The 12,378-nt window shown below is 42.4% G+C and overlaps 1 protein-coding gene across 1 annotated transcript in view; it reads right to left on the reverse strand.

Annotated features, from left to right (window-relative positions):
• MEGF11 (multiple EGF like domains 11) overlaps positions 1–12,378 on the reverse strand; it is a 382,058-nt gene that overhangs the window by 173,299 nt on the left and 196,381 nt on the right. Inside the window, exon 7 of the mRNA XM_084641366.1 lies at positions 6,540–6,614. Within this exon, the coding sequence (XP_084497492.1) occupies positions 6,540–6,614 (75 nt within the window). The remainder of the gene's footprint in view (positions 1–6,539; positions 6,615–12,378) is intronic.

A 12,378-nucleotide genomic window follows, 5' to 3' on the forward strand; every position in this document is an offset into this window, starting at 1 on the left:
TGGATGAAGGGAAAGTGGTGGACGTGTTGTTCCTTGACTTTAGCAAAGCTTTTGATATGGTCTCCCACAGAATTCTTGCCAGCAAGTTAAAGTAGTATGGGCTGGATGAATGGACTATAAGGTGGATAGAAAGCTGGCTAGATTGTCAGGCTCAATGGGTAGTGATCAATGGCTCCATGTCTAGTTGGCAGCCGGTATCAAGTAGAGTGTCCCAGGGGTCGGTCCTAGGGCCGGTTTTGTTCAATATCTTCATAAATGATCTGGAGGATGGTGTGGATTGCACCCTCAGCAAGTTTGCAGATGACACTAAACTGGGAGGAGTGGTAGATACTCTGGAGGGTAGGGATAGGATACAGAGGGGCCTAGACAAATTGGAGGATTGGGCCAAAAGAAATCTGGTGAGGTTCAACAAGGACAAGAGCAGAGTCCTGCACTTCGGATGGAAGAATCCAATGCACCGCTACAGACTAGGGACCAAATGGCTCGGCAGCAGTTCTGCAGAAAAGGACCTAGGGGTTACAGTGGACGAGAAGCTGGATATGAGTCAACAGTGTGCCCTTGTTGCCAAGAAGGCCAATGGCATTTTGGGATGTATAAGTAGGGGCATTGCCAGCAGATCGAGGGACGTGATCGTTCCCCTCTAGTCGACATTGGTTAGGCCTCATCATAGAATATCAGGGTTGGAAGGGACCCCAGAAGGTCATCTAGTCCAACCCCCTGCTCGAAGCAGGACCAATTCCCAGTTAAATCATCCCAGCCAGGGCTTTGTCAAGCCTGACCTTAAAAACTTCTAAGGAAGGAGATTCTACCACCTCCCTAGGTAATGCATTCCAGTGTTTCACCACCCTCTTAGTGAAAAAGTTTTTCCTAATATCCAATCTAAACCTCCCCCACTGCAACTTGAGACCATTACTCCTCGTTCTGTCATCTGCTACCATTGAGAACAGTCTAGAGCCATCCTCTTTGGAACCCCCTTTCAGGTAGTTGAAAGCAGCTATCAAATCCCCCCTCATTCTTCTCTTCTGCAGGCTAAACAATCCCAGCTCCCTCAGCCTCTCCTCATAAGTCATGTGTTCCAGACCCCTAATCATTTTTGTTGCCCTCCGCTGGACTCTTTCCAATTTTTCCACATCCTTCTTGTAGTGTGGGGCCCAAAACTGGACACAGTACTCCAGATGAGGCCTCACCAATGTCGAATAGAGGGGAACGATCACGTCCCTCGATCTGCTGGCTATGCCCCTACTTATACATCCCAAAATGCCATTGGCCTTCTTGGCAACAAGGGCACACTGCTGACTCATATCCAGCTTCTCGTCCACTGTCACCCCTAGGTCCTTTTCCGCAGAACTGCTGCCTAGCCATTCGGTCCCTAGTCTGTAGCGGTGCATTGGATTCTTCCATCCTAAGTGCAGGACCCTGCACTTATCCTTATCCTGCACATCTGGAGTACTGTGTCCAGTTTTGGGCCCCACACTACAAGAAGGATGTGGAAAAATTGGAAAGAGTCCAGCGGAGGGCAACAAAAATGATTAGGGGACTGGAACACATGACTTATGAGGAGAGGCTGAGGGAACTGGGGATGTTTAGTCTACGGAAGAGAAGAATGAGGGGGGATTTGATAGCTGCTTTCAACTACCTGAAAGGGGGTTCCAAAGAGGATGGCTCTAGACTGTTCTCAGTGGTAGCAGATGAGAGAACAAGGAGTAATGGTCTCAAGTTGCAGTGGGGGAGATTTAGGTTGGATATTAGGAAAAACTTTTTCACTTTTTTTTTTAAACTTTTTTTTAGGGTGGTGAAACACTGGAATGCATTACCTAGGGAGGTGGTGGAATCCCCTTCCCTAGAAGTTTTTAAGGTCAGGCTTGATAAAGCCCTGGCTGGGATGATTTAGTCGGGGATCGGTCCTGCTTTGAGCAGGGGGTTGGACTAGATGACCTCCTGAGGTCCCTTCCAACCCTGATATTTATGATTCTATGATTTCCAGGATACAGCCTCCCCATTCTGTAGGTATGGCCTGTATTTCTTGTAGATGTATTAAAACACATTTCGTTTCAATGGGCTCAGCTTATCAAGTGATCCAGATCACGCTGCATGACTGCCTTGTCATCATTCCTTATCACTTTGCCAATTTTTGTGTCATCTGCACATTTTATCAGCAGTGATTTTATATTTATTTCCAGGTTGCTGATGAAAATGTTGAACAGCAGTAGATCTAATACCAATCCCCGCAGAACCCCACTAGAAACACCTCAGTACAATGATGATTGCCCACTTTTTGAATTAGCATCTGTTAAATATATTAAGAACTGGCTTTATAAATATTGTGCAGTGCTATTTTTGTTTAATTAGAATGTTGTGCCATACTAAGTCAAACACCTTACCGAAGTAAGTATATTACATCTACGTGGTTACCTTCATCTACTAAACGTGTTATCTGCTCACACAATGAAATCAGGATTGTTTGACCAGACTTATTTTCCATATAATCATGTTGACTGGAATTAATTATTTGCCTATCCTTTATCATCTGAATCCCACATCAGCCCCCTAAACGATAATTTCTGGAAGAAAATTGCACATGCCCAGGACTGTGAAAAACACATGTAAGAACAAGTCTTTTAAAATGATTTGAGACTGGGAAAAGGGACGACTAAGGGGGCATATGATTGAGGTCTATAAAATCATGATGGGTGTGGAGAAAGTAAATAAAGACGTGTTATTTACTCTGCATAACAGAAGAACTAGGGGTCACCCAATGAAATTAATAGGCAGCAGGTTTAAAACATACAAAAGGAAGTATTTCTTCACACAATGCACAGTCAACCTGTGGAACTCCTTGCCAGAGAATGTTGTGCAGGCCAAGAGTATAACAGGGTTCAAAAAAGAACTAGATAAATTCATGGAGGATGTCTATTAGCCAAGATGGGCAAGCAGGTATCCCTAGCCTCTGTTTGCCAGAAGCTTGGAATGGGGGACGGATCACTTGATGATTACCTGTTCTGGTCATTCCCGCTAGGGCACCTGGCATTGGCCACTGTTGGAAGACAGGATATTGGGCTAGATGGACCTTTGGTCTGACCCAGTATGGCCGTTCTTATGAGACACATGCCCAGGAGGAAGAGAAAGGCAGAGGAGACAGACTGCAGCCATGGGAGCACCCAGAGCAGAGACCTGGGTGCTGGGCGGAAGCATCAGGTAAGTATGTGCACGTTGGGAGAGGAGTATTTGAGTCAGCCCACAAAGTCTCACTTTAGCAAGTCTGAAGCACAAATCAAACATTAATAGTGTATTGCTCACATGAGGCCTTAAGACAGGCAGGGATTGATTTCGACCTGCGCAATAGCAACAAGGCCTATGGCTTTGCAGAACAGAAGCTGTGAGGGCCATGGATGGCTCTTTCGCGTTTTGGATGGACAGATAATTAAAAATGTAGGTCTCACTGATGTGTTCCATTATGCATGGCCTTAGTATCCCAGCTCATTTTCATTCTAGGCTTGTTTCACAAAAGAAGATGTCTAATTTAAGATGTAAATTATTTAAATTCATTTTTAATGTTTACTATTCTTGAAATGGCAACTGAAAAGTAATAGAATGTGGAACACAATTGTGCTGTTATACAGGAAAAAATACATGAACAGTTTAATTTGTTTCTGGTTTTATTTAGTTTAGAATATTATGGCAGACATTCATATACAAACCTGTGGGCCAAAATTCAGCCCATGTGTTAGCAGATGCAAACCGCATGCTGAAATGTGAAGACTATAATTGCATATGCCTTGTTTTTCCAGAATCGTATAAAAATATCATGGGCAACGTCCTATGTATATTTTACATACAATACCATGAATGAGTCTTTAAAATAATACACATTCATACACAGAGCATATAGGTATATCACATAAACAAAGCCATTGGTATAGAAAGACAGACAGATTGAGCAGTGAGAATCTATTGCCTTAGAGGTCGGACTAGTCATTGACACTGAAGCCAGAGGCCTGATTTCCAGACTCTGGATAGGCATGCTCTTGCAAATGTAATGCTTTGACTCCGTAGGGACGGAACCCCGGACTTCTGGATCCATACGTGTGAACCTCTATTACCTCAGCTAAAAGACTCTGCTCACAGGCTCTACAGACTCATAAACGTGTATGTGGTATAGCCATTAGAGGACAATAGAGAGCCCCACTATGTGGGCATGAGTCTTACTTCCAGATTGATTTCATGGGAACATTTCCAGACAGATATCTCTTTGATTGTGTGTGTCAATTCATGGATTCCAAGACCAGAAGGGACCACTGTGATCATCTAGCCTGACCTCCTCTATACACAGGCCACAGAACTTCCCCAAAATAATTCCTAGAGGAAACCTTTTAGAAAAAAATCCAACCTTGATTTATAAATTGCCCTCGATGGAGAATCCAGCACAACCCTTGGGAAATTGTTCCAGTGGTTAGTTACTCTCATTGTTAAAAATGTATGCCTTATTTCCAGTCTGAATTTGTCTAGCTTGTGAGAGATCCAGAATTAATCCCAGGGTTTCTGGCTGTCATGCAACCCCTATGCACTTATCATGCATGTCTGACCCCACCGAGGGCAAAAACTAGTCCATAGCCTATAAATATATCACCTAACTTTTTATTATGTAAATTCCAACTACATCACAACTTTGTTTCTGAACATGTCCAGATTTCATAAGGGAAATGTCAGTATTCCAAAGATAGTTTCATTACACTACCAACAGTGTCATCGAGGGAGATTCTGCTCTCGATTAGCCAACCATAACTGAGAGCAGAATCTGGCCCTTGCCTGCCTTTTTTTGCTGTGTAATATTGCTGGCATTGATCCTAGATCAGAGCAAAAACAAGTGTCTGATTTTAATCAGTCAATGTTACTTGGCAATGCAAGAAGTCTTTATACATTTTATATATATATATATTTGTCCTGGCAATGAAAGAATATTGAAATTTATCTCCAGGAGATAAGAGAATACCTTTTCACTCACGTGTAGCTAATGAGGGAATCACTATTTTGTGCAAGCACAGTAAATACCAAACCCTTGGTCCGGTTATTATTGCAAATTCCATTTTTACAACTTCCCATTTTTAAAACTGTCTCTTAATTGATTTTGTAAATGTATTTGCCACTGGCATTTAAATGCTCCTGCAGTGTGAATACACATACATTCATGAAAAAAATAAACCAAGGTTACAATAGTAGCAGATACAGGTCCGTTGTAAATAATATTTTAACAGAGTTTAGTCAGAAGAAAGTCCCATGCTTTCGTAAGACCACTTTCATACGGAAACAAGATCAGATTAATTACTGGTGTAAGTGGGTGCAGTTCTGTTGTTGCCGCCATTCCATTTACACCAACGGTGCAGCAGATTTGGTCCTCAGAGTGTTAATTACACACATTGTTCCATTACCATTGAGCCTCCATAACTGTTACTGCGAGCCACCCGCGCATAAGGGGAAGCAGAGTAAAAAAACAGTAATCACCAGATTCACCAGTACACGTCAGCTGTTTTACACTGCCTTGGTGATGCCAAGCAGCTGTGAACCGGGCTTAGCTGGCTGGATTTCTTTGCCACAGCAGCGCAAAGTAGCTGGAGTGAGCCTGTAAACCTATCCCTAGTTTGGGATTGTTAGTCAGTCCTTGAAAATAATAATGCAATCTTCGTAATAATATCTTCCACTCATACAGCGCCTTTCATGCCAAAGGCTTCCAAAGCATTAGATAAACTAATACACAGACAACACAAAGATCTATTTAACCGCTGGGGTAAGGCACAGCAACTGTTGGGTGGAGAGAAACACTGCAGAACAGAATAGAGCAGCAAGCAAAATCTACTTTATGCAATGGAAACTGAATGAGGAGCTGGTTTCACTAGGTCTCTGAGTAAATTTTGGAGTACTGAGTAAAGAATTAGTAAAAACTGAGTGAGGACCCTAAGGTTTGTCCCACGTAATTACCCAAGTTGAAATTTGCCCAGGATATGCAGTTAACAGCCCTAGTCTAATGAAAAGCGTCATGGGATCTTTAATGACCTCAAGGGGTCGGGACATCAATTTTATCTCTCAGCAACACCATGCTGGGAAAGAATGCCAGGCACTAAATCACCAACACCATTTCATGCAGCACCTAGCTGGCTCTTTGGAGGCTTCTCAAACAACCCTGGCTGAGCTTGCTCAGCTTGTGATGTCTTACAGGATCGCAGCTCAAGATATGGAGGGAAAAATATGGACCATAAATCACATCCATCAATTGCCTCCAACACAGGAGTGTAAAAGAGTCAGCTTTGTTAAAAACAACAAAGGACCAAATCCTGAAAGGAGCTGAGCACCAGCTGAAGGTATACAACTCCCACTGGCTTGGAGCACATTTGCAGCTGCTCAGCATCTCTCAGGATTGGTCTCCAAAGGAACACGGTCAGACAGGGCACATGCAGAGAGAACCATTTGGACCAAAACACCCTAATTCCCCCTCACACACCCAACCACCCCCAAAATTAGACACTTGATATTTTGAAACCACTCACTGTTGTAGCTGCGGTTTCCACTAGGCTCTGCCGGCGCGATGCTGTGCTCAACCAGACCTCCAGAGGTGGCCCTTCCTGACAGTGAATGGGAAAAGAAAGGGGAGCAGGGGGGAGGGAAGAGTGGACATGGGAGAGCAAAAGATGGTAAAAGAAGGGAAAGGTGCATCTGTCACTGAACTCTATCACCTTCATTTTTCACATACACTGAGAATACTTGGGGCAGACCCAAAGCCCACTGATGTCCAGAGGAGAACTGCTATTGGCTTTGAACGGGCTTCATTTCAGGTCCTCCGAGAGTAAAGCAGGATAATAATAATAGCTAAGCAGCCTTTTTATACAAACAAAGGTAGTCTAAGGGCTCTGGCGAAACCAGCCCAAGATGGAGTTACTTTGTATTCCATGTCTGCTTTGTGGTTATACAGAAAAATGGTTTGAAAAAACCCAAAAAATTTTCCCTGTGGAAATTTCAATTAAAAATGATGGGGGGAAAAACATCAAAAATTGCCATGGAAAATTTCAACTTTTTGTTTGTTTGTTTGTACAATAAGATTTTTTTTAGTTCTTGATTTAAAAGTTTTTGATAAAAAGTCAAAAATTTTGGAAGCAAGCAGAAACTTTCCACAAATTTTTTCATGTAACTGAAAATCCACTTTTCCACTGAAAACCAGCTTTGGTGGTTTTTTTTTTTTTAAACAGCCCTAGTAATGTTTCTCAGAAAATATCAGTATGGACCATGAAATGGGCCAGATTCTGCACTAACTTTATACTGTACAACCTGACTGAAGTCAGCAGTATGGCAAGATGAAAAGGCCAGCATGGGATTTCACCAAGATAGTGTTTGTTTACAATCCATACCAGCCTTTAATATCAATGTGGCGTCACGTTGACACTAATGAGACTGCACATCATATCAACGGTCATACGGAAAGAGACTGCAAACAACAGAAAAACAAAATGGAGCATTTAATTAACTCACAGACTTAAAAATAATCACAGAGGCTAGAGGCTTTTTGTTTTGGAAAAATCCAGTCCTCTGTGTTGTAGAGCTTCTAAAAACGGCAGGAGTGACGAATTCAAGTGTGCGTCCCAGGTGCGATTCACTCCAGTGCAGAGCCAGCACAAAACCAAGATAGCACTTAACTTCTACTTAAGCCCAACACTGAGGGCTTAAGTGGCACCTAAGTGGTGTGCTATTGTTATCATAATTTAATATTTATATTGTGGTTATAATAATACCTAACTGTTCTTCAATAGATATCAACATGCTTTACCAAAAAGAGGTATCATTGTCCCCATTTGACAGATGAGGAAACAGAGGCACATAGTTGAAGTGAATTACCCAGCAAGCTAGTGGCAAAACCAGAAATAGAATCCAGGTCTCCCGAGTCCCAATCAAGGGCTCTAGCTACTAGGCTGCACTGCCAGTGGCTGCCAATTGTGCTAGATGCTGTACAAACATTAGTAACTGACAGCCCCTCCCACAAAGGGCTCGCAATCTAAAACAGGCCTGGTGCAGGCTCTCTGCACAGAGGGAAATTTCACTCAAGATGAATACGTTCATACCATTTCATTTCCTTTCACTCAAACCTGATTTAATAAAGGGGAGGTATACATTTTTGTATGGATGACAAATGCTCATTGTATTTTTCTCCTGGAGAACAATCCTTTCTTCGTTCTTTTCTTTCTGAAGCATTCACTATGCAACATCTTTCCTCCTTCACTAGAGTTGGAGGGTGAGGTACAGGAGGCAAAGGCCAGAGCTGCCATTGCATGTAGAACTGCCACCAAAGGCAGCTGGAAGACTCACAGTACTAAGCATCATGCATGATGAATCTAGGTCTGACCTACTGTCCTAGCCAAGTTTCAGAGTAGCAGCCGTGTTAGTCTGTATCAGCAAAAAGAATGAGGAGGACTTGTGGCACCTTAGAGACTAACGAATTCATTTGAGCATAAGCTTTCGTGAGCTACAGCTCACTTCATCAGATGCATGCAGTGGAAAATACAGTAGGAAGATATATATACACACGGAGAACATGAAAAAATGGATGTTGCATACCCACTATACCCACTCTCGTTACAGTGGGTATGGCAACACCCATTTTTTCATGTTCTCTGTGTAGAAACAGATCTTCCTACTGTATTTTCTACTGCATGCATCCGATGAAGTGGGTTTTAGCCCATGAAAGCTTATGCTCAAATAAATTTGTTAGTCTAAGGTGCCACAAGTACTCCTTGTTCTTTTTGTCCTAGCCAAAGAACTTAACAGCTTCCTTGCTGACAATTTTATACCTTCTAGTGCTCAGAAATTTAACAATCGGTGAAACATGGAAATGAGTCAGAATGATCAGCAGCAAACACCATTAGATAACAATGCACCCACAACTCATTAAATTACTTTGAGAATGTAGGGTGTGCCACAATCTAAAGGAATGTTTAAAGAGCTCATTACCAAACTGCTTGAAGAAGAAAAAAAATCTAACTCTGGCTGCAATGGATACTATATTTTCATGTGTCTGCAAAAGCATGCAGTAAAACTGAGTAAGGGTGCATTTAAGAGTGATTCAAATACATATTCCGACTAGATCACATCTGGACAAATGCAGGTGCTCAAAGGGGACAGAAAGGGTACAACGATCCTGTCTTACGCCAACGTGTGGGAAATGGGCAGAGTCTCGGGCACTCCTCTCTGCCAGCATCCTCTCGAGTGCAGGCTACTTCTCAGAGGTGGTGAAGGGGCAGCTAAAACCACAGAGGTGGGCACATGCTTTCCTTCGAGGGATTTCTACTGCAGGGTTACAACCCTTCATCATCAAGACCCAGCCCTTTTGGAGGAAATGTGATTGTATTGGGATCCTGCTTTCACAATGAACAGAGACGATCGTTGCTATGCTGATGATAATCGACCCACCTTGCTGCAGCAGCAGACTATTATAGTTGTCACCACTGTTTTTTTTTTTTATCCTGTCTGTCGGATATTATTCAATGGGGGGCCTGCTACCCGGCTTTGGAATATTGTTCTTGCTCTGACACCATTATATCACTATTGCAGGTGTTGCTAGGAATATGGATTCTGTTCTTGAGACAGATATTCCTCCCGGCATGATATAACATCTGTAGCTGGAGCATCTTTCTGTCACCTAAGAAATTGTTGCAATACTTGTACGACAGGTACTATATAAATCTATATTTTATTGTAAATATCTCCATATAGATGTCTTTATCTAATACTGAGGCAGTAATCCATGTCCTGCTCTGTTATTATCCCGAGTCCCAGATATATGACTTGTACAGGATGCTGAGGACAAAGTTCTTAGTGATTTTAGCGGTCTTAAAATTGCCTTTTTAAAATGCAAAGGCCTTCCTCAGCTCAGGCTGGTTGTCTCCATGATATTCCCATGCCCTGTATTATGAATCTTGTCTGCAGGTAAAATAAAGCTGGCTTCCTGGTCTTCCCTAACTAGCAGTGATTAAACTTCGGGGTTAAAACTTTAGTTGTTATGTCCCTTGGATTTCAAGTTCCCTTCTTGCACTTGTTAGGAACACAGGCTGTTAAATCAAAGATCAAATTGGTTTAGTCCACTTCATTCCAGCCTACTTGAATTGAGGATTATGTTACAGGCCTGATTTTCTTAAACATATGTGCACCCAAAAACACTCCCTGCCTATTTTTTAATATGCCCAGATGGCTATTTATGCATCTAATTGTCCACGATTCCATAAACATGGTAAATGCACATACAAATTAGAAACACAACGGCATATACCTTTCTGTGCAATATTCAAAAGCAGGCTCTATATGTACTACAGTACTATGTATTGTCAAGCAGCTTGATGCACACAGCAAGAAAGCTTCTAATACTTAGCTAGCTGTTGGGTTTTTTCTTTTGCAAACTGCCTGCTCAGAGGTCAAACTAAGATGAAGGCCCTGGCTCACAAACAAATGAGATTCAGCCACAAGATGTGAGTCATTGCAACAGGAGCTAACACAGCTCCTGATCCTGCTGCCCTGGCACATGCAGAACTCCCAAGTGCTCCCTTTCTATTGTCCAAGCGGCCAGGAGACAAATGTTATGACACTGTTTAAAAATCATTCTTGGGCTTGCAGTTGACGTACAGTGAGTTACCATGAGAAACCTACAAGCGTTCAGACAGATCAAGTAACACAGGCAAGATGGTCATGAAAAGACAGGCTCTTTTCAGTCTAATAAAACAGAACAGAAGCGTAAGCTTTGGCTTCTGATGCCAAGACTGGCAAACATTTCAGAGTCTCACGTTTATTTACCATGTCAACTCAGCATGCCATTTCCAGAGTTCACAATGTACACACCAAACGTATGCATAAAATAGAGCTTCCTAAAATGATGTTTGCTAGAGGAAGATACAAACACAAATAAAGATCCAGTTAGTAAACATGTATCAATAGTGCACAGCTGCCTAAACTAGGAAAAAATACTGAGTAGGTTGCTTTCCACATAATATTTTGTCTCATATGAAGTAATACAACAACCCTTTGATGTTTGAATGGATACTGTACACATTAGGGTCACATGCAATCCTTACTCAGGCAAAAATCCCTCCTGAGTTCAATGGGGAGCGCTGCCTGTCAAATGATTACAGGGTTTCAGTGTGGGGGCAGATTTTGACCCTTGCCATATGACCATGCAGCGGTGTACAGGGCACAACGGACCCTCTAACTCCCCTTGTGTTCACTACGTGGAATGCTCATCACACGGGGAGGGGGAGAGCGAGAGCAGCCTCTATGGGGGATGCTTTTCCTGTCCCATTCAGGTGGGCAAGGAGTGAGCAAAACAAAGCCTTCGTCTTTCTAATGCATTGGCCAGCAAAGCGAAGCCGAAACAGCAGGGGAAGCAACCTGAGCCAAGTATGGGGCTGGTGCAGATTACTGTTCCCACCCTGTGGCAGATTAACTCCCTCCACCACGCGAGCCTCAGGGCAGCTCACCTACACGCTGGCTTTTCTCAGGGCCGGTAGCAGCCACCATCCCGCCCTGTGTTAGTAAGTCATTTTTTATAACAGAATAAATCAGTTTCCATAATGTTCTGAAGCTGCTGCTCTGATTATTTAAACTCTCCATAAATAATATTAAAATATTTACTGTATTCAATAAGTCGACTGGCTTATACATTCTTTTTAAATTACTTCTCCACTTGTGTTCTCTCTTTGTAATGGCCATTGTAAACACTGATAAAAAATCACATTCCACAGTGGAAAGCATTACACATTGCTTCGACTGGAGATGTGACATTTTATCATTTTTACATTTGTATTGCAAATTTCATTCTGAAAAACAATTCTCCCCCCAACGCAAAGTATTAGGTAAAGATGTTCAACACAGTTACCAACAGGCAACGTTTATGCATCAGAGATTACCTCTTTCCAGAGTTTACAATAATGAGAGCCAGATTCTGCAAAATTCGAAGGCCCTAATTCAGTAAAAAGTACCTAAGCACTCACCTAACTTGAAGCATAGAGGTAGTCTCATTGACTTCAGTTGGGCTGCCCATGAGTTTAAAGTACCTTGCTAATCTGGGGCCTGAATTCCTAAAACTCCACTGACAGCCACAAGAACTGAGGGTGCTCAGCACTTTGCAAATTCAGGATTTGATCCAGCAAGGGGCTGAATATACCAATTACAATCCATCAGAGCACTTAAGAATGTGCTTTCGTCCATGAGTAATCCCATCCAAACCCAGCACCTAGCATCACCAAGCCCTCAGGCTCTCAAGCTGGGGTTTGGAGAGCATCATGTAATGTATATTGCAGAAGAGGCTCAGAACAGACATTAGTAATAATAATTATTATTATTATTTGTATTACC

This window comes from Lepidochelys olivacea (assembly GCF_965140295.1).
Source record: "Lepidochelys olivacea isolate rLepOli2 genome assembly, chromosome: 10".
NCBI classification, from domain to species: domain Eukaryota; kingdom Metazoa; phylum Chordata; order Testudines; family Cheloniidae; genus Lepidochelys; species Lepidochelys olivacea.